The 27895-nt window shown below is 38.7% G+C and overlaps 1 protein-coding gene across 1 annotated transcript in view; it reads right to left on the bottom strand.

The window, feature by feature from the left end:
- Window positions 1-27895, bottom strand: part of pappab (pregnancy-associated plasma protein A, pappalysin 1b) — a 67637-nt gene that overhangs the window by 38139 nt on the left and 1603 nt on the right. Inside the window, exons 2-7 of the mRNA XM_053229071.1 lie at window positions 22186-23263; window positions 13931-14076; window positions 13519-13812; window positions 12334-12526; window positions 11986-12107; window positions 8113-8614 (exon numbers count right to left, since the gene is read on the bottom strand). Coding sequence (XP_053085046.1) covers window positions 8113-8614; window positions 11986-12107; window positions 12334-12526; window positions 13519-13812; window positions 13931-14076; window positions 22186-23263 — 2335 coding nt within the window. The remainder of the gene's footprint in view (window positions 1-8112; window positions 8615-11985; window positions 12108-12333; window positions 12527-13518; window positions 13813-13930; window positions 14077-22185; window positions 23264-27895) is intronic.

Here is a 27895-nt window from a genome sequence, read left to right on the forward strand (position 1 = left end):
CATCCACTGACTTTAAACGTTCACTGAACATCCACTGACTGAGACTTTTGGGACATCCTGCATACTTAATCACCATAAGATAAAACCAAGTATGACAGCAAAACAAACAATAAACCCAACTGGCATTGCTGTGTGAGAAAGCTGTAGAATCTAGGTGTCAATGTGACAAATCTCTGTCTGTTCATGCACATCTGTATCTCACCAGCATGCCGGCAGCCTCTGTCTGGCCTCCTCCAAGGCCTGAAAACAGATGAGAGTAATGCGAGCAGTGAAATCTCTCATGATCAATACAGCCTAATCCACACCTAGTTAAAATGAATAAAAAGCTATTTAGTTGGACAAAGATAAGAATCCCTGCTGGCATTTTCTCTGTCTCACTGAGTGGAGCAGAGTAGTTTGGTACAGGTGTTTTGCACATTGTCATCTACTGCACTGCTTGAAGTAAAGTGTAGTGGGGAGAGGCAAAGAGGGAGAGACAGATAAATGGAAGAGACACAAACAGAGAGAAAAGCAAATAGAAAACAAGTGAATGAGGGCAGAAACCAGATAAGAGCTTCATCCTTATGATGTTTGCAATTGAATTTTGGTAAATAAATGCCTACACTGTTTACCTTCTGTTTCTCCTGAAGAAACTGTTGTACTTCACACAGTACGGTGGCAAAAAGCACTTCAGTTCTTATCACAGAATTTCCATGGACTTAAACCTACAGAGGGTTTAAAGGTGACTAGAAATCCAGTTGGTCTAATGCCAATGATAAGACGCTGTAAGACACAGCTCAAACCTCAAACTTCTGCATGCTTTTAAATTTGGGATAATAATCCTCTAATAAGTTATATGTCATACTGCTATATTCTGTGGCAGACATGTGTGCTGCATGGCTGATTATAATCATGACATTCTGCTTGGGTCATCCATGAAAGCCATCTGATCTCGTGCCCAAAAAATACATCTTGCAATAAAAAGTCCCTGTGGTGCCACATTTCCACAGAACTTTTCAGTCACATATTCTGTGTTTGCATTTTGAGTTTTCTACTACCATCTATTCTATCCTGAAGCAACCCACTCTAGGTACCTCAGACATCAGCAACGACCTGTATCATTTCTCTTTTTTCAAAAAATTCTTGAATGTGCTGTGAACATTAACTGTTTCCCTATCTTACCCAGAATAACCTCCAATATTCTAACCAGTCTGACTTCAAAGCATCACACTCAACAGAAACTTCCTTTGTAGCCTTTATTTAGAAACTTCATGCCACTAGATCAGCCAAATTGTCAGCAGTCTTTGGCAGTTAAAAACAAGACTCTCCTAGAATTCACGGCACAGCATGGCAACAGTGGTGTCCCACAAAGTTCAGTTTTGGGTCCTCCTATGTTCTCCCTATATACCTGTTCTCAGTGAGATCACATTCTCAAATGGGTTTTCATACCACTGCTAGGCAGATGACACTCAACTCATCCTTTCATTTCCTCCCTCAGACACTCATGTCTCTGCACTGATCTCAGCATACCTGGCCGACATCTTATCATGGATGGCAGCTCATCAGCTGAAACTAAATCCCTGCAAGAGCTGCTGTACAACTCTGGAAATGCATCTCTATGTCAAGATCTTGTGATCTCCCTGGACAACTCTCAGAGCTTACCATCTGCATGCAACCTTGGGGTAGTCCTGGAAAACCAACTGTCCTTCTCACCTCACATCACTAAACTGACTTGGTCATGCAGGTTCCTCCTTTACAATTTCAGGAGGATCCAGTCATTTCTGTACACAGAGGCCACTCAGGTGCTTGGTCAGTCTCTTGTCATTTCAAGACTGGACTACTGCAACTTGCTCCTGGCAGATCTACCCCTGCATGTCATTTAACTCCTGCAACCAATCAAGAATACAGCTGCATGACTTGTTTCCAACCTCCCACAAGCTCTCCCACATCACCCCAATGCTACACTCACTCCACTGGCTTTCTGTAGCTGCCTGCATCAGATTTAAAACACTGTGCTTGCCTACAAAGCCAAAAATGGACCAGCGCCAAATTCTGTCCTAGCAGTGATGGAATAACCTTCCCCTGGCTGTCTGAACAGCTGAGTCACTGGCTGGCAAATGATGATCTACCTCATCACAAAACACTTGAAGTAGCACTGTTCATCTATTATGAAAAAAAAACCTTGTCTTATGGTTTCTTTTCATACTTTACTAACCTACCCAACATGGTTTTTAGACTGATGGTACTCTTACTCTCTGACATAGTGAACTAGCAAGAGCATGAGACTACAAAGCACTTTTGTAAATTACTCTAGATAAGGGTGTCTGCTTAATGCCATAAATGTAAATGTAAATCTATCTGTACTTTGAGTTGTTCATCGTCCAAAGACTGATCCCAAAGAATGAGATCATAATGGAGCTACCATTTTCAGGGAGGCATATGTCTTTTAACAAACAAATCTGTTTTTTAGCATACAAATAAAAAAAATGGCATACTGCCTTTTTTTTGCCTGGCTACTTCACTTACGTGATGTTTTTGCAGTGAATTTTAATGAATATGATTATGTCACTATATTATACATATACATGCATGTGTGAGCTCTGAGTATGGCATTAAACATGCAGAGGAAGCAAGACATCATCTGTGCCACCATACATTCTGTCACATTTGTACAGACTGTCGATTTTCCTCAAAACTTAAAGCTACTGGATGTAAGATTTGGGAACTTGAATATTAAAAGCTGTCTCTGGTAGAATTATTGCAGGCTACTTGTGGAAGAACAAGGTTGTGTCCCAAACATCATACTACACATTGAATAGAATGTTCATATAGTATTTGAGACTCTGTGGATATAACTATAGGATGTCATTAATGTTGTCTCCTCAGCAATATAGAAGTGTTATGACTTGAATAAGCAAACTATCCCAGCGTTAACAAGAGCCTGTCTTTAAGCTAGCATGCTAAGATTTACCAAATAGTATGCTCTACTGACTGTAAGAGCTCTATTCTGATTCTTCACACTGTTTGTGTGCAATGACAATGCTGCAGTGTAATGTTACTCACTCTACGCTGGGCTTAGTACTTCAAAAACAGTAAACTAGGCAGCTAGATTAAGCTAGCTAGCTAAAACATAAAGTCTGTGTAGAGAACATCTAGCACAAATCTGACTGCTATTATTTTCTCTGTGTATTTTATCTTGTTTGCTTATTGCATTCTTTAGCCTGTCCTTTAGCCGACTACCTAAATGTAACCAGCTAGTTCATTACTATGAATACTGTGTGACAGAGGCGTTCTTACTAATATTGGAGCATGATGAAGTATAATTTATTTAGGATGATATGCATTAGTAGCTAATGTTACTAGAAGATTTTTATCAGAACTGAAAATAATAGATTATTACTTATTTCTTATTTTACTTATTTTTTATTTTGCTTATTTTTTATTTCTTATTGAAAGAAATATTTGGTTATGGCACAGCAAACTATTTACATATTTACAGAATACTATCATTTGTATCATTTGTACTGCAGACAAATTGAAGCTGTGGTAGTGAGTAGTTGGGAAATGAAGGACATGAAGGAAATGGTTATGGCTGGAACAAATTGCTTTTGTAAAGATTGCCAAGAAGACGATTTAAAACAAAGCAGTGTGTAATGGTGATTAGTGTTTGGTTGTTGAGAACATAAGCTGATGCAAGCACAGCTCAGTCAGGCTTTACACACTGGTGGTCAGTCAACCAAACCTATTCTCTTGACTTGTATAACTACCAGGTGTGATGCGAGCTGGAGCGCCATATCTAGTAAAAGAACAGTTGCTATCATCTGCTCAAATAGTCAATAGATTCACTAGGCTTTTTGTGAAATAAAGTCATTAAAGGGGTTTAAAAAGTCACCAAATCAAGCAGCCTGTGAGACTTGTTGTTCAAGTTGGCAAGACTGACTTTGAGTGTGCATTATTATTTCCACTAATAATTTTTCTACATTAATAATTAATAATCTGTAAACCTGCCTTGCTACAATGCTCATATTCTATTAAAATGTTTCTTACATGACACTAGATACACTAGACATGGTGGCGCACTGGACCATGACACATATAGTGTATCTTATATAAATGTATCTTAGGTGTTTGTTAATCTCTCGATTTACAATATCTGTACTGACGTATTGTTCCGCCACCGCCAAACCACTAAAGAGCTCTCAGCAGGGTGTTTTAGCCAGTAGCTGCTTTGATTGGGGCTGCCTTCACTCTCCACAGTGAGCTGCTAACTGATTCATTCACAGGCCAAAGTAGGCTTGCACCTGGTGGATAAAATGCCCGAGTAGTTTTTGGCTACTCTGGTAAGAACACTTTAAGTCTCTTGTTTTCTTGAGTGATATGAAAACAATCTGTAGTTAAATGGTCACTGAATGATGGCAAGAGGGCAAAGAGTAGGCCCTGGGGAGGCCACCCACTTGGACAGAGTACAAGAGAGAGAGTGGGAGAGTGAGATAGAAAGTGAGCAAGAGTGGAAAAAAGCACCAGTGCAAATGGCTGGTCAGGAGAAAATTTTGTATGAAATAATAATGAAATAGGATGTTGGCTTGTTCTGGTACCATCATTCAAGCTTAGAGGAACCACTTAAAATTAGGTCTTATAGTTTAACTAATAAAACTGGTCAGTATAAAGGTTCCACAAACTTATTGATAACATAAGAGGAATAAGAGGAACATAATTAAGAGGAACATAATTAAGGACCACTGATATCTTGTTATGTAATAAAACAGCTTTTATGAATGTGATGGTATTTTCAGCAATGACCAAATGGTATTCATTCATTCATCTTAAGTAACTTATTTATCCTAGTCAAGGATGTGGTGGATCTAGAGCAAATCCTGGGAACACTGGGTGCAATTCACCTCAGATGGGACGCCAGTCAATCTCATGGCACCATGCCCACACACATTCACACAATGAATCACACCTGTGGGCAATTTAGTGTAATCAATCCGCCTCCCTGCATGTTTATAGACAATGGGAGGAAACTGGAGAACCTTGAGGAAACCCACACAGGAAGAACATGCAAAACTCCACACAGACATTAACCCAAACTCAGGATCGAACCAGGAGCTCTGGAGCTGTGACCTGGCAACACTTGAGCCATCTCAATAAGAAAATAGTAGCTATGTCAAATTGTGTGGTTTGTGCACTCCTAGTGCCTTTACACTGTAAAATATCAGTGAGATGTGGTGCACTATTAATAATTCTATGTACTAGAACCACTGAAAAGTAAAGCATAGAATGCTTGACAGATTTTGACCAGAAGTGCAAGAACCATCAGAGGGAGCTGCGGTTTTAATTTTAATGGCAAACTTACCAAGTCAGAATTAGACATGAGGCTGTTCTGACACAGTTCAGTGATGTAGGGTATTTGAAATTTCTTTCTTGATTTGAAACATCAATATACTGTAGGGCACTAACAGGTGATAACAACTTGCCTCATGGGTCCTTGGATGACATGTAGATATGGAAGTCATGTGACAAAAGTAGACTAATGTTACAGGTTTCTTACAGTTTCTCAGACAGCAGTAAGACATTTTATGTCTTACATCAGACATAACATTTATCACAAACAGTTGCAAAACTTTGGGTTTATGTAAGGCACTGTGGTTAGATGCTGTGTATCCACCCCTTGTAATCTTGGTGTGGTTGTCAGTTATTGTCAGTGCATTTGGCAAATACCATATCAGTGAGGTTAGTTCTCATATTTGATGTCTATTATAGCATCTAAATCTAAGTGAGCCATGAATCACACAATCACATGTTATTTACACTAATTGCTCATGAACTAACATTCAACAACTGTCATTAGACAACAGTAGATATTTAAATTTGAATCTGTGGGCCTTTTGCAGATCTTCCTCTCAGTTTCGTAACTTCACATCATTCAGACAAAATATATGACAAACAACAGGCACTAAGCTTTCTGGACACTTCCACTATGAAACTAATGATCTGTGAGTAACCTGGTTTAGCAGTGGTAACTCAGTGGTTAAGATGCTGGACTACTGATCGGAGGGTCTCGAGTTCCAGTCTTGCCTTTGACCAAGGCCCTTAATGCTCAAATGCTCAAGTTGTATAAATGAGATATATGTAAGTTGCTCTGGATACTGCCAAATGCAATAATTGGAAATCGAAATATAAAAAAACAACAAACAAATATGGTCTGTATACTCCTAAAATGTTGTTTTTTTTATTTCTGAGACTGATTATCTGCTGTTTACCTGTTTATGTTAAAATATCTGTGCCTGGTTCAATTTTTTGCTATACACAATTATACTATCAATATTATGCGTTATCAGAATTTTGATCTCAAGATTTGATCTCATTGTAAATCAATAAAAAAGTATTTTTTCTATCCTTGTGCTTGTTAAATGTTATGCAACCCTATAAAATTCAAAGCAAGTATTTTATGACAGACAGCAAGTTTTCCTCTCAGTAGTACATGCAAAGATGTTTTGCTTTTCACGCCTTGAGTTCTACATGTCAGAATGTGACATGTCAGAAGTGAAATAAATGACCTCACCATTAACCGGTAAAGTTTGATGTTCATACAGAGATCAGTGGTGTAGTAAAAGCCCATATGCCTGTCCTAGAGCAATGAAATATCCCAGCCAGTGAAAAGAAACAGAAAGAAGCTGGGTATTACCTAAGGGATTCCCACAAGTTGGATCTGACTGAGATCACTTCGTCTTAGGATTAACGTCTTGCGTCATTTCCCTGGAAAAGTTTTTCCCAAACAGGAGCTTGACTGAATAATAAAGATGACATTTCTAGAGTCAGTTTTTGTCTCTCAGCTTCTGCAGGTCGGAATCAGAGCAAACAGGAGAAAGCTGATCTTAAAAGCTCTGAACACAGGTACTGACTCCTGTAATTGTTTGCTTAATGTGTTTGTACAGGCTTCTTAATCTAAACACTGGTTGTATCATCCAATCTTAATGAATACTGTTTTGCAAAAGTAGCTGCAGGGGGGATTAAACATGCTTGCTCATTTGTGCCTCTATTATAGCTGGTAATGCAAGCAAACCCTCTTGCAAACAAAATGATAACCTGTACCATACTTTCTCATATGGTCTGGGGGGGATTTGTGAAGCACAACATTAATTGCATTTTGTTCATAATAGCTATGCTATAGAGCTATTGGAAACAAAATTTACTTCTGACTACCTGTAAAGGTCATTGAACAAAATTATTTTGACCCCATGCTGGGAATTTTAATCCACATCACACATGCAGATGACAATTTTAATCTAAAGGCATTTATGCTTCTATGGGAAGATTCTTTCACCGTCCACACTAAAAACATTATTAAAAAGATATCAAAGTTCCCTATGCAAATTCCTTATGTTTACGTTTATAATAAGTTTGCAGACAACAAGGCTTATACCTGTCAATTGGCAGTGAGAAAACTGGAAGTGACCTTACATAGTCTGGCTTACACAAGGACAGAGAGGTTCACCAGGTTCACATCAACTGCTGTTTACAGAAACAAAGGAGATTTCTGGTGAAGTTAATGTACAGCTTTGGCAGCTTGCCAACAGAGGTGTAGCCCAGGGCCCCGGGAAAGGCCCATTATTCACTGTGTCAGAAGAAAAAAAAAAAAAAAGAAAAACACACACTCGACCCACAACCACACACAAAAAGACAACGAAGACAATGCCTGCCTCTTGAATGACTAAACTCTTCATTTCTGTATTGTTAATATGAGACACATCTGCCAGAAAGAAAGAATGGGTGCTCTATTGGGCTGTAATTTTTTTATGGCTCAAAAAAGGGGAGGAGAGGGAAAAAAAGCTTTGAACTTGCCTCCTCATTCTGTATAGACTATAGTTGTTACACTTGAGTAGCTGTGAAATTCTTTAAGCTGGCTTAAACCCCCTCCCAATCCTAGGGGCAAAAGGGCAAGTTGGGAGACCCCACACATACACAGAGGACCTAGGACAACATACCATGTGTAGTGAGAATGTGTGGCATGAATAGCATGGACACCACTGAGGCTACTTGGAAAAATCCTTTTGCATATCCTTGTATGATATCTTATTACCTTAACAGTTAAATTGGAAATTGCCATATTACCAAATCTCTCATCCATACCTGTCTATAAATCTCCTCATGGGCTCCATGAGCACCACCCCATGAGGTGCATGACTGAAAGGCGGGTTCCGCATCAGCCTATAATGCAGGGGTTGGCAAGGCTGACAGAGTACATGCCCTGGTTTGGAGGCCATCAGCGTGGCATCGATCTCCAGGTGCTGATCCATAGTAAAGAACTGAACGCCGTATACTTCCTCGTCCACAGCCAGCTTCAGTGTCAGTGGCATGTCACAGAAGATGCTCTGTGGACCCAGAGACACATTGTTGCCGCTCAGTGTCAGTAGCAGGATGTTGTGGATGGCAGCCAGGTCACTCTCTTCTGCTGAGAAGAACGTGACCCAGACAGTGAGCGAATCTGGCACAAGTGGGTAGGTGAAGTTCAGGTGGAGCATGCAGCCTTGTGGAGGGCAAGAAGCAGAGCCCACACTGCGGGAGTCAAGGCCAGCATGGGGACTCCAGGTACGCACACTGGGTTCACACACCTGCTCCACATCTGGTGAACCTGTAGAACACAGATGACACACAATGTCAAGTTTACTGAAAGTTTTACCTTAGATACCTTAGATTCTGCAAAGCAATAACAAGGGCAAATAATTTGTCACAATCCAGCTATGAACAAAAACTGCTCTGTACTTTTCTATCTATAGTCCGATTTAAGACTGTAGTCACTTTAACCTGACCTACTTCCTTTACCTATTGAATGGATAATCAATACTAACATATCTAATTATTGTATTGTTTTTGATCACAGAATCACAGAGTACAAAATGATTGCTCTGATGAGCTGCATGTAAGATGGTGTAGTAAGTCCCTACCACTGCATATTTTAGCTTTTCTTACAATGTGTGGTTACCACATGCTAAAACAAATTCTTAATTCTGTCTAATTCTAGTCAGAATTTCCTTTGTGATCCTATTCAGGATATTGTATTTTCCTACATCTTCCTATTCACTATAAGACTAGATTGGAATAGTGTGTGGTGAAGAAAACCTCAAGGAAGGAAATCTGAAAAACAAACTAACTGAGAGGAAGCAAATGATGTCCTTTCGAGAGACAGCAGGAGGTCTTTTGGACAATTTTGGCCCTTAGCCCAGTTATTCTTTCAGGAGCTGTCAAGAGGCCATTATGAGGCGGCTAAAGGGGAAGGGTGCAAAGAGAGGGAAAGTTTAGCAGAGAGGCCCCACTGAGGAACGAGAGGAAAAGAAGATCAATGGGATCTATAGCAGTGAAGGATCTAATGCTCACAATCACTTCATTATTAGAGGATGGGGTAAAAGCCATGGTAACTTGTTTGTAGATGGAGTGACATTCTACAAAATTAGTTTTAGCTTTCCAAGTTTGCCAATGTTTAGTGCTATATATGGTTACAAATTGTAAACAGCTTTGGCTGTAAAGTAACCAAGTTTAAAAAAAAAATCCATAGCAATTCACATCATCTTCCAAGTATGAAAAATTCAGAATTCTACTGCATCTTATAGGTGGCTTCTGCTGGCAAAGGCAGACATGAAAGAGTATCTTTAGGCTTCAAGAATATCTCTGTGACAGTTTCCCTTATAATCTATTTTAAAGTATGTCTAGGAATCAAGCAGTTCTTCAGAACCAATGGTATTTGCAAATTAAAGGAAATAAGCTCACTAAACATAGCATAGCATGAGTAATCATTACACATATTACATTGCCATTTCTATGATTTTATGCAGTATTACTGAGATCTGTAATGTTTTATCTATAAAATTTTATGTATGGTTAATGAGTATCACATGTGAGAAAGTGGCCAAAATAGTAACAGGATAGAGTAGAGTATAACTCTTGACAGCTTTGCCAGTAGATGCAGCCTGGGTCACTGGGTTGTTGGTGTTAGTTGAAATGGTGTAAAGGATCAGAAAAAGTGGTTTTTCTGGGCAGTGCAGGAGGCTCACAGACTGTTGAGTGAGGTAAGAGTCAGAGACACCACGGATTCTTCACATTCCTCAGTTTTGTGTTTCTCACAATCACTTAATCTGCTGCAGGATCCTTCTCATGAACCCCACTGACCACAGGGCAATTTGCATAGCAAAAATCTCAAAATCTTGCCTTTGGCACAGTTTCTCAAGCCCATACATTTTTGTGCCCTCGTTGTTCTTTTCTTGAATTTCTGCAACTCGATAATGGTACAGCTCTAATACTGCTTGTTCCATCATTTTGACTCAGGAGGCAAGTGAGGACACTCAGTGCTGGTGGAGAGGTGTATGGTGGAATAGTAAAAACACAAAAGTGTCTAACTTGGTTGTTTAGCTTATATAGTGGAAGACAGAGAGCATGCATTAGAGAGTGTAAGTGTTCTGGGCAGCTGATTTTCTATGATTTTGTGGACGGGGCAATGGTTGTAGGCAGCTGCAGGTTGTCAAAGGAAGGTTTGTATCCAGTTGTAAACAGTGGAAAGATCACCCAGGCTATGGAGTACACCAGGGAAGTGTTCCAAGCACAGAGAGAAGTTAGTTTAAATGTTGTGGCAGTGGCAAGCCTGGGCATGCCTTTCCCAGCTGACTGAGTGTAGCCACTGTAGTGCCAACTTGGCTTTGAGGGATGCAAGTTTGCACTTATGGCCTTCCACCACCACAAACCTGACTCAACCATTTTAAAAAGCAACCCAAACTGAGTAATTAAGTAATTAAACAGAAAAACAGGCAGCCCCAGGGAATGTAGACCACTTGGTTTGCTTTCAATGTCAACTCCAATTCACTTTTTTCAAGAGGTTTTTACATGTCGTGGAAATATTTTAGGGCAGGCAAGTGGCATCCCTGTTAAGTTTCTGACTTTCTATATGTGTGAAGACCTAGAAAGACTCTTTATTCTGTAAAATGTAGTGGTAAATTACAAACCAGAGTGGAGAACCTCCAGGAATGGAAAGTGAATTAAGGACAATATTTTTGGCACAGAGCATGTTTTTGTGCAATGTCAGGTCAAAGGTTAAATTTCAAGCTTAAAATAATTAATATAGTCGAGGAAAACATGAGTCACTCTCAGTGATGAAGAACGTTTTCATTCATATCAGAATGCTCTGTGGACTAATTCTTTTATATATTTATGTCCATATTTTCATCTCTTAAAATAAACCCATGAGAAAATCAAATTTTGTGACAACCCATGTGGCTAATATTTTCCAAACGTTTTAGTCAGTTTCCTTGACTGTTGTACCTGATGTTGGCCTCTCTTGCAATATTGTATACGTATATTCCATTCAATAAAACATGACAGAATATTTTGAATGACACTTACCGATAAAATATTTTTTCTAAGTGTCAATAGAAACAAGGATTTTGCCAAAGCCAACATGGGCTAAAACCCAACAACAACAAAAAACTTCCACAAATGCATCAACCACTAAAGATATAGCCTAAGATATAGCCATTCAAATGTTGTTAGCTCTTGTTGGCACTAGTACTGATCTTGATGAAGTACTGCCTCATAAAGAGCTTCATGGATTGAATTGTAGTTGGTGGAACAAGGGTTTATCTGTCAGAAAAATGTCATTAAAGGCTTGTGATCTTGTAGTGTGAATTGAGGCTCATATGTGGAACTCCCAGTCAGATCAATGCTAGCTGACATTAGTTAGCTAGGTAACCTCCTGACTATCTACTTAGTAGTATATAGCTACTCATATATGGTATACTACTATTAGATAATGTATGAAAAATATAAGATGATAGCTAAGCTTAATGTTCTGACACCAGTTACAGTAGCTGTTGTTGTAATTTATTATTTAATAAGTCTACTTAAAATTGGAGGATCTAAATACACAATTTCACAGACATAAATAACAAGTGTGTTATTTTTTATGTAATTCCTTAGTGAAAACTAACTGTGCTATTAGACAGCATGCCTACTTCTTACCCTCTGCCTCACGCGGGCTCCAGTGTCCTGATGGAGCGCAGGGTTTGGGGGAGGACGAGTTTGAGGCGTATTGCAGGAACACTCTTCCTTCAGTGCATCTGTCACATAAGGATCCCACTTCTCTAGGAAACCAACAAACAGCCGAGGTAGCAACTTAGACACAGCAAAAGATCCACTACTAGCACCCCAAAGTTATTTTATCTTAATAAACTGGCAGCATGAAGTCAAACATATAGGGAAACTTGCATACATGCAGACTACAGACACATACATTTAAAGGAACACTCTGTGGTATAATTTACTACAAAACAAAGCTGATTTAGAGACAACACTCTTGTTGCTTTTCACCTGTCAAAGTAATGACCAGTAAGTGCAGGGAACCACTCTAGGATGAGGGAGTCTTGCCCTTGCTCCATCACTCGAGGAGCTAGAGGAACTGGGGCTGGCTTACTCTCAGCCCTCCAGGACTGGTAGATCAGATCTAAATAGCAGTGCATCCGGGCCACCTGGTTCATTGTAAAGGAATTCGTGCAGACGTCATCTTCAGAAGACAAAAAAAGGAAATTAGAAACTGAAATATCTATGACGTTTGTTCTGCATGTGACACACCCAGCATCGCAATTTAAAGGCAACTACCAAGGTAGGCAGCATTTTGAACAGCTCCCAAGATAAAGGCTGGCCACTTTAGGAAGGCAGCTCCTCTCTGAGGTTCCTTATTTTTGGCCAAATTTGCAGGCAAAATTGGTGTAGGCTATCACATAACTCTCTTTATTGGACCTGACTTCCATGAAAAGTCACTTCATTTGAAGTTTGTATTTACAGATATTCATGAACTGCTTATTATATCTAGCTAACTGATATTTGCATATTTGTGTTAGTAATTTGAAGAAGTGATTCCATGACTAATGACCTTACAGTGACCTTACAGTTGACATGCAGTAGCTAGATTAGGTTAGCTTGTGATCAGTTATTTGGTGAAAGTAGATGTGCACACCCCTACATGAACTTTCACAGACAAGGGTCACACACTACATGATTTTCTTCTATGCATCACCAGGAATCATGTCCTGTTTGTTTGTATATTTGCTGTTCCTAAAAACCATTTATGATTGACATGTCAAATAATTTCTTACAGAAACATTATTATTGTGCTTACAGTTTGCTCTTGCCCTTCCCCACAAGTAGATGGATTATAAACTGGATTCAGGGATCTACAGAGCATGAGAGCAGATGAATTTGATTTCCTTTTGGGCTCTCATTGGCCATTTCTTATAGGTGCTCTTGCCACTAGTCACAGAGGGGTTCACAGTGCATGATTCATTGCCGAGAAAATCAAACATGCTTGAAAATATCAGAGCCTAGACGATGGCTCACAGATCAAGAAAATAATGTCGCTGAACCGTTCTCACTACATGAGTAGTCTGCACAAGAGTTGGTGGGGGGTAGTCACTGAAGACTATGAGCATATGTACTTTTATGTATGTAAATAGTTTTATTAGTGGCCAGTGAACAAGATTTATGTTTCATTCTCACCAGTATAACTCATATAATTTCTAAATGGTGTGTGCTTGAAGAGCCGCTGGCCACACGTGTCATTTCCACGCTCCGGGTCTCTGCAGTATTTATACTTTGGTGTGGGGTTTGTATCGGCACACAGGTCCCCAGTCTCTAATGAGGGTTCTGTCTCCAGACAGGCATCATTGCATGACTCTATTTCTGAAATCCCCCTGAAGACATGGTACAGTCCAAGGCTGTGGCCAATCTCATGGATCATGGTGTGTGTGTGGCCAAATGTGCCATAGAACAAGGGATTCAGCACGATCCCACCTCAAAAAGAGACAGAAAAAAGGATAATGCAACAACCATATGCATAGCTTAATTGGATTGCACTAACATCACATAAAGGAACAAACTGGAACTATTATGGCCAGTTACTACTGTTTACCTAAATGTGTTAAGGCGTCTTTATCCCAAGGCCATGTGGCTTCGCCTGCTAGGTCTTCATCAGTGGCATTGGCAAAAAAGATGTTAAGGTGTGTGGACCCATCCAGGTGCAAAGTCTCTTTCAACTCCTTCACATCCAAGTAGGCCCTGACATAGAGACAAAGCAGAATGGGGCAGTTACAATGAGACATATTAAACAGGGCCCAGTTTCCTAAAAGCATAATAACTTAAGATTAACTGGTGTTCAATGTGATACACTAACAATGATCAGTGGGCTGCAACGCTTTTGGGAAACTCAGCCCAGGTACAGTATCTCTGGTGACCATTTGATCATCATGCAATTGTTCAAGAAATATTTAAGTAGATTCTACTCTTCACTCTAGTGAAGAGTAGAATCTACTTAAAGTAGATTTTAGAGTTTTTGGTATTAATGTTCAATCAGAGATACTATCTATAGCATATTTTATTATATATAGCATAAATAACAAATTACTTTGCATTATATACAAGTAAAACATCAATGTAGTGTAATGTCCCCATGTTAAAATGAATGTTTCATGCAGAGCAAGCATGCAAACTATGTAAATACACTATTTCACAGACATAAATAACAGGTGTGATGTTTTGTTTTGTAGTGAAAACCAACTGTGCTATCAGACAGCATGCCTACTTCTTACCCTCTGCCTCACGCAGGCTACCATGCAAACTTATGGTGGTCTTAAAACTGAAGAAATAGAATCTTTTTAAATGAAATATTTCATAAAGACCAGTGCTATGTCACTGTAATTCAAAAAGCAAAGTGATACTCATCAAGACTGCAGTGCATAAATTCTGTAGGCAGACCTATAAGAAATTGTCTCCAAACAACTCCAGGCCTGTTATGCACCCTTGGCTGTCCATTCTTGCATTAATACAGTTCTTAAATCAACAGTTCGCAGCTCTTTCTGGCTGTCTGGAGTTTATCCAGTTTGGTCCCCTGCCTGTGTTGCAGACTCTCATTTCTCTTAATGTGTGTCATTCCTTAAGCATCATTTTACTTTAGCAATAATAATAAAATCTGGTACAACAACATGACGAACAATGTTGATGCTGTTTTTCTTTCTTTTGCACTCCCGATGGTTAAAATGATCACTTCTTGGTGAATCAGCCAGTTTTAATTTTAAGTTTAATTTACTTTGAAAATAATCAAAAAATATAATTTTTTGTTGGTTAAAAAATTGTTCAGTCTGTAACTTCTCTTCCCAGGATCCTCAGTCTGCAGCCACAGCCACTTCCCCAGTTTCCACTAATTACACCTGTTCAAGCTCTCCTACCATCTGACCTCTTCTATTAGCCTCATTCATTCATGTGCCTGACATTCATTCCTCTTCAGTAACTACAACACATACACTATATGGCCAAAACTATGTGGATACCTGACCATCACACATGGGTGACCCACGACATCATAAATATCATCATATGTAGGTCTTCCCCAAACTGTTGCCACAAAGGTGGAAGCACACAATCATCTAGAATGTCTTTCCCTTCATTGGAATTAAGGGAACTAGCCTGAAACATTTGCTCCTGTACACAAAGTGAGATCCATAAACACATGGTTTGCCAAGGTTGGTGTGGAAGAACTTGAGTGGCTTGCCCACTGAACACCTTTGGGATGAACTGGAACACTGTGTGCCAAGCTTTTTCGCCCGACATCAGTGCCTGACCTGTCTGATGCTCTTGTGAGCACAAATCCCCACAGCCACACTCCAAAACCTAGTGGAGAGCCTTCCTAGAAGAGTGGAGATTATTATAACATCAAAGGGGGACTAAATTGGGAATGGGATGTCCAACATGCACATATGAGTGTAATTGCCAGCTGTCCGCATACTTTAGACCATATAGTATATAAAGGTATAACGCAATGCCACTATCTGTATATGTTTAGTGTTCCAAATATCTGTATCTGTGTTTGGATTTAAAACTGAAATGGGCATGGCCTAAAGCTGAAGAAAAGAAGAAAAGCTTCCTTTTAATTTTTTTTAAAATGAAATAATAACCCTTCCCCTATGCCCCTGAAAACATTAGCAGGTCCTCATTCATCTTAACCAGCATGGTCTTTGTCCCGCAAGCATCATATCTGACCAAAGTTTTTTACCTGACTTTTGGACTACTCTTTTGCTTCACATTTTGGACCATGTGCCTTTTGTAGTGTTTCTAAATAAACCTCTGTTCATGACTTCAACCTAGCTGCTTCATTTCCAGTAAGTTTGCCAAAGCCTGACATGAAGAGGCATTGTAATGATTGAAATCTGTATGAGTTTTAAACTGAACTAATCATAATTATAGCAATATAATTAATCACATTTAGCAGAAAGGCTGATGGAGGAATAGGACCCTGGATATATACACACAGTGTGGGCATCAGTAAGTGTTCTGTAATTTAATGGTCCTTGTGAGACTTATGAGGCCACACTGGGAGTTTGTATTTGGAATAAAATTTGAGCAGAGGTCTAAGGCCAGCTCTGATGTCAGAGGTCACTGGCCTTGTCTAGTTAGGAATGCATTGTTTCTTCTGGATGGATGCAACCACAGTCCCTTTAAGATGTTTAACATTTAATTTAGTACATGATTAGACATGTTATTCTTTTATCACTCCTTTTCCTAGTCATAGATGTCCTACAAGTGGCCTTGTGATGATAAATTCTGCTTTACTGTAAAAATATGCCTCTATATACGTATTCTATAGGTTAAGCAGCATGAGATTCCATCAGTGAATTAATTCATCTCTGCAAAGACTGTAAGCACAACCACTTCCACAGTTTCCACCAATTATACCCGGTCAAGCTCTCCTGCCCTCTGACCTCTTCAACTGTCTAGCCTCATTCATTCGTTCGTTCGTTTGTTCATTTATACATCTTCAGTAACTATGCATACTGTATATAATATAAGTGGTATGCAATGCCACTATCTGTATCTGTTTAACATTTAATTTAGGACATGATTATACATGTATTGTTTTATTACTGTTTTACCTAATCGTAGCTTGTGGCCTTGTGATGATAAATTCTATTTGCTGAAGAAATATGCCTCTGTTTGTTCCATGGGCTTAGCAGAATGAGATCCCATCACTGAATTAATTCATATCTGCAAAGATTTATAGTGTTTTATATCAGCTTTCTCACCTCCTCATGTCTCTGTGAGTTTCTTACAGGAGGGCCCCACTCAATTCTTCTCAAAACATTTCCCCTTTTGAAAAATGCTCGAGCAAAATAAAGAAAAGTCATGCTCAACCCCCACTTCCAACTCTCCCTCTCACCCCCCAAACTGCCATTCAGAAAAACAGCCAGTACCTCATTCCTCCCTTTAAGAACATCTGTTGTCCAGTTCACTACAAAGACCAACCAAGCAGTGTTTCATAAGCACTGCAAAAAATCTTGTGTAGGCCGAAGTATTATTATAAAAGTTTCTAGTAGTCTTTGATGAAATATTATTTAAAGGAAGCATTCTTTTTTTAAAGGTGAAACATGAGGATCTTTTTCCTCTCCTAAGCTCCAGACCTTTGTCCTAAGAAGACATCATTCTCCATCATGAGTGCCTGTGACATTTCAAACAATGTAAAATATTGCTGAAAAATGTTTAAACTTCATCTGGATCCCATTCGTATACAGCTCTAAAGTTCTCTAAGTGGAAAACTGCTTACATTTTATTAAACAAAAGTAATTTCATGCCTAGTATACATAGTGTTCTTGAAGACAAATACCAGCTACCGTGTGTGTCCAGTTAGAGGTGTGCTTAGTTGTGGTGACGGTGTTACAAGCCAGCACATGCATTGACAAGCTGGACAAAAGTGAGGGATCTTCTGGTGGCATATCACAGCAAAATCCCCAGTGTTGAATTAACACCTTCAAGTGTTGAATAAACTCTTACAGTATTCAGTTGTTCCCATTCTGCACTCATATAAACACTTTGTTAAATCAAGAGTTGGAATTTTTTGCTGTGTACACACTTTCGCTAAAGAAAAAGAAGAATGGATGAGAATAATCAATACGTGAGCCCACAGGGAGATCTGTTCTTAGTTTGGCACCAAACAAGTAAAAGCAGAAGGGATATTGGAATACGACATTGAAAAAAAAACTCTTTGTCCGTACTTTCGAGGATAACAGGTTTCAATCTCACCATGTTTCAGTTCCAGACACAATCATGCTTTAACTGCTACAAAATTTTGGACCATTTACTGGGCTTGTTTCCATCTAAGATGATGTTAATACCCCTTTTCTGAATTTGTCCAAATGATCACGTTGTTGTATAACTCCAGCCATACAATTGTGGAGAATTAGACTCTGCTTATTGTCTGTCTCACAAGCAAATTGGCAGGGTCTCTTCTCCAGCTCTTGCCATTACCTGAACCTGAGATGATAACAGAGAGAAAAAAGATATTTTTCAAGCTAAGATATTTTTCAGGCCAAGTTAAACAGCCATTGAGGCCAAATTTTAACAAATAGCCAAGTAAGAGAAAATTTCACAGGGGGTCTTTAACAAAGGCCATTAGAAAACAGCCTGTGAAAACTGAATAGCTGGCATGAAGAACATGTCTGTTGAGAAAAGATGATATAATGATTCCTCCTAATAATTTCAGGAATTTCATTATTTTTTATGAAAATATTTAGCTGGCTGTACAGAATGGTACAAAATGGGTCAGCGAGTTTAGCAGGAAGATGAACAGTTCAGCTACAGAACAAGTGCAAGAAAGAGCTTGTTTTTTTTCTTTCTTTTTTTTTTTAAGCAACGCTCTACTACTCTAGGTCAATGCAAATCTGATTCATTCAATTTAAGCCACTGGCTCACTTGCAAAAACTCAACATGAATCAGATGTGGATATCAAACTATGATACAAACAGAAGACAAGGGTTGTAGCTGGCCAAAGTATGCATGCAGCAGTGGAAGGGCATTGCCAAGTGTTTTTTTTTTCTTTCTCTTGTTCTAGAGCAAAGGGGAACTGAGTGACACTGACAGCACTGACTTTTTAGCCCTTTATATAAGACCACATAAAAAAAAATCACCTGTTCAGGGTGCTTATATGAGTGTATTTACTTTGGGCTGGTATAAAATAGACTCAAATGAATGCAAAGAATTAAAGGAATAGTAATTATATATATTTTTCTCAAGCTAATTTTTATCTACCACATCTGCAGGACATGGGCGATTAACATGAACAAGAATGCAAACGTTACCCTGAAAGTCCAGAAACTCACTCATAATAGAATTCTAAGGGCAGTTGCTGGTTCAGTCAGTAAATATAAATGTGAAACATGTGTTTTTGTACAAGACATTCATGATAGACACATAAACACAGAAGTGGCTTAGTTTTGGCTTGATCATGCAGGAGAAGCATAAGCAATGTGAATTACTTTTTACTGTTTTGCTCCAGTAGTCCAAAATTGGCTAGAACTACATCAGAATAACTTCATACTTTAATCTCATACTAAAACCTCTAGATAGTAATTGTTATATTGTTGCATATTTGAAAAATGTATTGATAAAATTTAACAACAGCCCCTAAACTTCCAATACAGTTTCCAGTACAGGAGAAAAGTATCAAAATGACCTGTGATAATTGTACATACACTACAGATGTGGTCAGTAATGACTGAAATGTTGAAAAAAAAAATGCTGACCTATTCCTTTAATTTAATGCTTAGTCCATTACAATAAGAAAAGAGTCACTGGGCTAAAAAAGTTCTGTCAACTGCATTCCATGTTCTCAGCCTGCTATGTTGAAGCATTTATATATAACCTGTATTAAATGCATGATTACAGCTCTGTCCATTGACACCCATGTATTATTCAATAAAATCTATAAAAATGCCCACATGTACAGATGTAGCACATGAGGCTTTGTGTGCAGCTGCATGAGGTGGGTTGATATGGCACTGTCTCACCACTTGGCTGAGGAAACAGTCATTTTCAGAGCACTTTCATTGTTCCTTTTATCAGTCCCACATGCATCTGAGATGCTGTCAAACACGTACACAAGGTTTTGCAGGTGCACAGAGAAATGTGCAGATGATCTCATTATTACATGACAGCAGACCAGAAATAACATTATTACATGAAAGCAGACCATAAAGATGATAAGAGAATAGGCAACACAAGAGCATTCTTACAGTAAATCACACAGATTTATGGCCAACTATAAGATCAACATGAGACAGCACGTGAGTGGGAAAATCCTGGCTGTGAAAGTTTAAAATGATTATAAATATTCATTTCAACATACTGTAAGGAAGCTAACTACAAAAGTGCATAATAATACTGTAAATCCATACAGGAATGATAAATGTTCAGTATTGTGTGTATAGTGTGGCCACAGCGGGAAAGAGTTCCCCTCCCCTACTCTCCCTCTTTAGTTCTGCATGAAAGGAGCTCCTCAAACTTCTCAGACAAATTAATCAACTCTGCTCATAATGGCACGCTAAAGGCCTATTTAATTATTGCTATTTAACAAGAGGAAATCCCACTGTCCCCAGGGATCAGCTATCCTCAACACACTTCTAAACACTGCAGGCTACATGCTCATTCATATGCCTGCATGCTTATGTCTGTGTGTATTTGCATTTATTTGCAGGAAGAAAGTGTAAGCAGATTCTCTCCAATTCATCTCACTTCTGGCAACAGGTGCTTTTATGAGCCCATCAGACTCTTTAAAGTGAGTATGTCTCTCTCCCAATATCCTTGATCAAGCCAAAACCATGTAGAGACCCTGCTTTACAAGGTATGTGGCTCCAATTCAGACACAACTTGTAAAGTTTGGGGTCCACTGACATCAAGTTAATGATGGAAAGCACGAGTCTCAGGGCTCTCTAGCTGAATTCTGTGGTGCAAAGACAAATACACAACACTCTGGGAAGCAGACATAAGCAGACATGACATAAGTGACTTTATAAATGCTTCGGTAAGATGCTATATATTTCCATTATAAGATTAAATTCTAAAATCTGGTGGTATCATTTCCTAATCAGTGAATCTAAAATGTAAAAATATAAAACAATTTCAGTATGTATATGCATACACACCCACACCCACACATTTGACATGTCTGTTTGTACACAGACATGTCACACAGACAAAATACTGGCATTAGGTAAACAGATACACAACAGCATTCAAGTCTGTTATTCTATTCTTGCACAATTTTCTGTTCATGCATTCTTCAACAATCAGAAAGGAATGTCAAATCATTTTGTTATGCAGCCCTCGGCAAAGTACTCCAGACATACCATAATCAAATCAAAACAAGCAGCAAGTTGGAGAGCTCTTTTCTTTTTGGTTGACTCACATGCTTTAACCTCCTCACACAATCACACTCGCACACGCATGCACACATGCACAATCACACGCACACACACACACGCATGCACACACGCACACACACACAGAGCCATGTAATAACCAATTGTGATTCTGAAGATGACACAACAGAGCAAAAAAGAGTGCATTATGTAATTTACAACCAGTAGCCTATTGAAGTGAGGTAATATTTTCAAGGCTCAATTAAAAAAAAGGATCACCAACAGTCACAGACACAAACATGAATATAATCATGATTACTAAGATAACATCAACAAAACCACACAAAAAAAACATTCATGTAAATATGTAGGGTTTTTTTAATCCACTTTTTAAAGAAGCTATCGTTCTCCATAAACATTTCCTATGAGCTTAATTTTCCTCTATTAGTATCACCCCCACCACAAATCTCAACATTTTTTTTTAATGTTCTTGAATGGTATTCCCAGAAGAGCTTCCACTAATGTAATTAATACTGTACAAGTTCCTACTCTGAATTGTAACTTGCTCTCAGTGGTGTCCAGGAGGAACAAAGTTTCCATTCCCACTTACTCCATATCAATCCACTTTTACAAAGCTCAAATAAAAGGCCACAGAATAAAATAAAAGAACATCAAATAAAAGAACATCTCCTTTCTTCCCAGCCAATCAGCAGAAGTACTTTGTTTCAGCAGCAAAGCAAAAAGGGGCTGGTTGCTTAGCTTTGAATGAATGGCACAGAGGGCCACAGAGGACCTGAGAAACACGCACTGCTAGTGAACACCAAAATACAGAACAGAGACTGACACTACACACATCCAATGTTTTATTCCCTGCTTAACTCCAAATCAGAAATGTTTTGGATATTTAAAATTGTACTCATACTCATCATACCACTCTGCAGACTTCTAATTAACTTGTAGAAATACCAAAAATCCTCAGGCTTACCTGTAGTGTGATGCAGGATTAAAGCAGGTTTTTGTGACATCAGTGATGTTTGGGTCACAGCAGTCACCCTGGTCATAGTTGAAATTATCCCAGTTACACTCAGGATCACACACTTTGTTCCCTATTTTGTGCTCAGGACAGCTGATGGTTTGCCTCCTGCAGTAGCCTGCATCAAAACCAGTGAGTGTGTGGTTGCATTCTGGGTCACACTCTTCGTCGCCTACTTTGCTGATGTCACAGTTAGCAAGAACCAGGCGGTTGCGTAAGGAGGAGTTGTAGACATTGTGCACAGTGCGCTCCCAGGTGATGTTGTAGATGCGGAAAGCTTTGTTTAGATGCTGGTGCTGGAGGTTGATCTGGTGCTCTGTAACCGTTGGCCACCGGCCTTCATCATCGTACACGTTCACCAATCGGTAACGCACCGTCTTTGGCTTGCGAAAGGTCCATAAGCGGTTGTAGTTTGTTACTACCTCCACATTGTCACAGATTGTCTGTCCACATGGTGGAGGAACCAGTGCAGTTTCCACAGAGCCACCAAGATCGGCTGTCAATGTACGGTCAGAAATCCCCATTTGGGGAAAGCTCCCATCTTTCACTGTCAGCCATTTCCGAGATGCATTTTCAAAGTTCTCATAAATGACAACTTGGGAAAGGTCATCTTGGTACTCATGTCGAGGGCTCTGCATGTACTGGATGATTCTGTGCTGGGCCAGGGCTTCTTTCCATAGGCTCAGGTGCTCCAGTGTCCCTCTGTAGTTGTGGTTGAGAGCATTGCCACCTATCATTAGCACCTTGCACTTTTTTGTAAGGGGGCTAAAGACCTCACCAGACTGTTCTCGGCTTACAGCCACTTGAGCCCCATTCAGGTAGAGCTTCATATGGAGGCCATTGTAGGTGACAGCCAGATGGTGCCAGTGGTTGGGGGAGTAGGGAGCATTGGAGGTGACTGTGGTAACCTTGTGCGCTCGGTCTGTTTTGAGGGAGAAGAAGAAACGAGGGTCCCTGTTTCCTTGAACAGGTCTGATGCCTAGTAACCAGCCTCGATCACAGGATGCATAGAAGCATTTGTCATAGAGCCCTAAATGGAAGAAGAGTAAGTTAGACTAAGTACTAGTCACCCATAGGTCATGGCTACACAGATCTAATAGCACATTTTGATACAACTGCTCTTAAAAAAAGGGCTCTTTAAATAGTTAGAAGTTTGCCCCTAATAAGGTTCTACTTTGAATCCTTTTGGATAAGGATATAGAACCTTTAACGTATCCCACAGAGGAACAAACCAAAGAACCGCTAAGGGTTCTAGTTTTAACCTTTTTTTCTAACAATTTACACTGCAAACATGTAAACTGTCAATTTCCTTGGCCAACAAAAGGAATATTAATTGCTTACCATATTAAAGACACATGATCTTAAACATGCACTGTTATTTTCACTCTTACTATTTCTGGTTTACTATGTCCTGTGAAGAACAATGTGAGACTGCATGTGTGCCAGTGCAGCAAAGTGAGGAACACCGTGCAGTTCCCATGGTTGAACTTTTTAAAACAGTGTAGTCCAAGGACTGCAAGCCGACAGCAAGGCATCTGCTAGCAATCAAACTCCAACACTGTGGTCTTGTATCAACAGACCAAAGGTTATATGAACTTTCAGTCTATTTTCAAGAAATATGCCTCAGCAGTTGGGCTGGTTTGAAATAAAAAATGGTCCTTTTTCAGCAAAGACCTTATTATGATAAGAGAAACTCTCTTTTCCTGTTTCATTTGGAAAATGTGTGTTAGTCTCAGGCAGGCAACGTATTCTTACATCTAGTGAGAATATTTCTTTCATGGAAAAAGTGAAAGTAAATAAAACAGCAGTAATCCTGAAAGAGGACTGAGCCAGTCAGTGGGAATTAGGTTAACTACATGTTAAATGTTAAAATCTGCAACTGCTTGGGGATTTCCATCTGAAAAAAATAAACAATTAGATTGGACTAAACAAATTGCAAATTGCAAAGATCAAAAAGTAATTTAAAAATAATGTATGAGTTCTGCAAATAGAAATGGTTTAATATACCATATCTGTTAAAACATTAATAAAAGTGAATGTAAATTTAAATTATGGTCCTAGGTGAATATAAAAATTAATAGGATTGGCAATTAATGAGGATAAGATAATAACTGTTAATTAGAGCATGTTTAAGAAATGTGCTCTCTATGTCTATGTAGGTGATGATCAAACTTCTGTCTAGTACTACTTGCCACTGGTAATCTGAAAGTAGATTCATAATACAGCCCACCAAGTTTCGGGGTGCTGGTGTGTGACACAGTTGCAGTTCAGGGAGATGCACAGGAGGCAAAAAGAGGGATGGGTGGCTTTGTGACCCTCGGTCTAGTGCTGTGTACACAGTCTGCGCCTTCTCACTGTGTGAGGAATGTTCCCTCTTCTCACATAGCTGTGAGAAGAATGTTTGCTAGAAGTAATTGGTAAAAAACCTGTAGGCCAAATAAGCTGTAAAGTGTTACCAGGGTAGCAGGGAAAAAAATGTCAGCTTTTGTGTGTTAGTGTTAGTGTGCATGCACACATGCTTACACAGAGCTCAACTAGCTTTTGCCACTAACCCTAACAAAATCAGAAATTTTAATAAACAGATATTTAAACCATTAATTTCTTACAGTATGTCTAACAATTTAAAAAAATTAGAATAAGGGAAGGAAATGTATATGAATCTCCTCAACGTGGCAAATTTTCCTCAAACAGCTTGAACTAGTTGAAGCGTTGCTCACTTTAATGAGCTTTCCCTTTTTTTCATTCTGACCACTAGCATTACAAAAAGATTATTCACATTAAGAGAGAAGCCCCAGATTTGGGGCAGAAATGGGCACACAAGAGCCTGCAGCCTCCCTCATGCTCCTCTGCTGCCCGCAAAAGCACTGCCAGCTACTATAAAAATAAATTGTGCCATAAAAGTGAGGAAATTACAATCTGCGAAATCCTGGAATGAGACCACTAAGTGGCAAATAACAAACAGGTAAAAATTATGCCAGCTCCAAACTTTGCACGTGTAAGGGTGTCAGTGGAGGCAAAAAAAATGGGGCACAGATGGACAAAAACAATGCAGAGAGAATTGCATTGTCTTTTCTTTTGATAGCGATGGTATGGAATGTGAAGATCACAGAGATTAAGGTTGGCATTTGAGCTAAATGACACAGTATCATCTAAAATATGATCAATCTTAGGTTCAGTAATGTGTTTATTTGAAGTGCATTGCATCTCAGCACCATGGACAGAGCACAACACAGTTAGTATTGCCAAATGAGAGACACAAGAAGCATTTCTGTCTGAGAATAAGTCTCACGCCTGGGTCTTCCATGCTGGATGTGTGTGTTTTTTCAAGACTCATAACTTACTATGATATTAAATCATATGCTTAGTGAAAACCTTTAAATTCATTATGAAAAAAAACACACACAAATTCCCTCTGCTGTCACTATTATGTGTCTATTCAAGAAAGTATGAAAATTCTGATGGGTCCAGAAATGAATCAGTATTGTTATATTGTTATATTGTTATGTACACTTTATAATCATGTGCTATCTGGTCATATGAGAGCTCTCTATGCAGCTTTGTATACTTTAGAATGCAAAACTGAATTATGAAAACTACATCTAAACTAATCCAAACTAACGTTATATGATATGGCCACCTCTGTGACTGACCTTTGAAGCGACTAAGAGATTCTATTCTACTACTTATGCTACATGTTTAAAGATAGGGCACAATCTGCCGCTTTCCTCTCTATGTGCACATCTAGTGTATGGGATCTGATTCACTGGCTCCATTTGATGGCTTTTGTCTTGAAGAAAATAACATCTTAATGTAAAGCAATAATAATAAAAAAAAACACTTGATGAAAAGATGGACAAGGCACTAATTTTACCGCTTAAGCCATAAAGAGTGCCACTTTCAAACTATGCCTTCATAAAACACTGTAATTTGCAGATAATGTGCCTCTGTCAAGCTGTGAATTACTGGCTTACTGTACCACAGCACAGGAAGGAAAAAATGTTGAGAATGTGTAATGTGAAATTTAAGGCTACATCTATAATGAGATTGATTCAAACAAATTAACCCCTTTAATCCCCAGACTTACTTTCCTCATTCTTCTGTACCTATATTTCTGATTAGTTTCAGAGTCTGTACTGCATAATATGTTTAAAAAAATAACTGAATAATAAATGATGAATTTACAGCGTTAAGACTTTGTTTAGATTCGGTGCTGTTGGGCCACATATCTGTTGTTTCTTGACATTTGCTAATATGGAAAGGCAAATATTCAGAATTGTATATGTGTACTCATCTCCACCTGATGCATCAATTATTATTGCTTAAAACAAAATAAAAATAATTATAGACTTTGTTTAAATTGTTTAAATTAAAATAAAATGATAATTTAAAAAAAGATTAACCCTCATCCCCTTTCATGCTTGTTAAACTTTCTTTTATTTTAGTTTTCTAGGACTGTCTACAATGATTCATTGTGCATTTAAAACATTGGTCTGATGTGCAGATATTTAGTACATTCATTTTGTGCTTTTTATATACGAAATATGTTACAGTCTGACAAATCATACAGTGCTGATTAAGCTGTTTAAGATATGCCAAATCTGAATCAGTGAGTTCTGTATTTTAGATGTTTTTCATTTCTGTTCTAATTAGAATCAGTGTAATAATATTTTTGAATAAGTAATAACACATTAGAATTGCTCACTAAAATTGTTTGGATTAAGCAGTAATGAGGTCTAATCTAAATTCTCTCATAATGAGGGAAAATGAGGCAAAACCTGCACGCACAACCAGTTAACAACAACCAGTTCTTGCCATTTGAAAACAAGAACAAAATGAAGACAAGAACCTTGACAAGTTAATTCTTGACAAATAGAAAGTAAATAGTCATGTTTACATAAAAAAATAAATAAAAAAAAAACAACTAATACGGCGCCCAGACCAAAACATCTTACTATAGTTCATGAAGGCTATTTGGTATCATTTGTTAAGAAAAAAAAAAATATTTTTTATATCGCCATGCCATTTGTTTTATTACTGGTCCAACAAATAAATAAGCGCCTCCATTTGTTGAATTTATGGATTATTTAAGGAATGTAGCAAAAGAAACTTGATTTAAACTAAAAGTGAAATTTGTTATCATGCCGATCATGGTATAAGGGGCGGGGCCATATTACGCATCAAAGCGATGACGTCTTCCATACAGATTCAAAAAAGACGAGCTGCGATTTTAGCGGAATTTTGGCAGCGGACACTTCTCCAACACACTGGGTCTGTCTTCAGCTGTCGTCTATAAATATAAAGGTACTTCAAATTTAGGCTGTCCCGTTTAAAGCCTGGAGTATTCATGAACATTTCACTAACTAGCGGAAATAAAACGTCATTCCCTATTAATATCTCCCTGTTAATCGCGCATTCTGATCTTCACATGAAGTGTTACCTGACCATGTGATTAGCCTTTAATTAAGAAGATGAATTGAGGAGAAAGTTGGCATCGGGAATGCGCTGGTGTTGTTTCGGGGCATTTGCGGGTTACTGCACTGGAGAATGACGGCTTCAACTTGCGCAAACCGTAAAAATAGAAATATGCAGACATTTAGATGAGAACGAAGACAAATCACAGCTTAGTGTCAATAAAAGAACCACAGAATCCGTGAGTGTTAAC

Source organism: Pangasianodon hypophthalmus, chromosome 24 (genome assembly GCF_027358585.1).
Source record: "Pangasianodon hypophthalmus isolate fPanHyp1 chromosome 24, fPanHyp1.pri, whole genome shotgun sequence".
In the NCBI taxonomy this organism is placed as follows: domain Eukaryota; kingdom Metazoa; phylum Chordata; class Actinopteri; order Siluriformes; family Pangasiidae; genus Pangasianodon; species Pangasianodon hypophthalmus.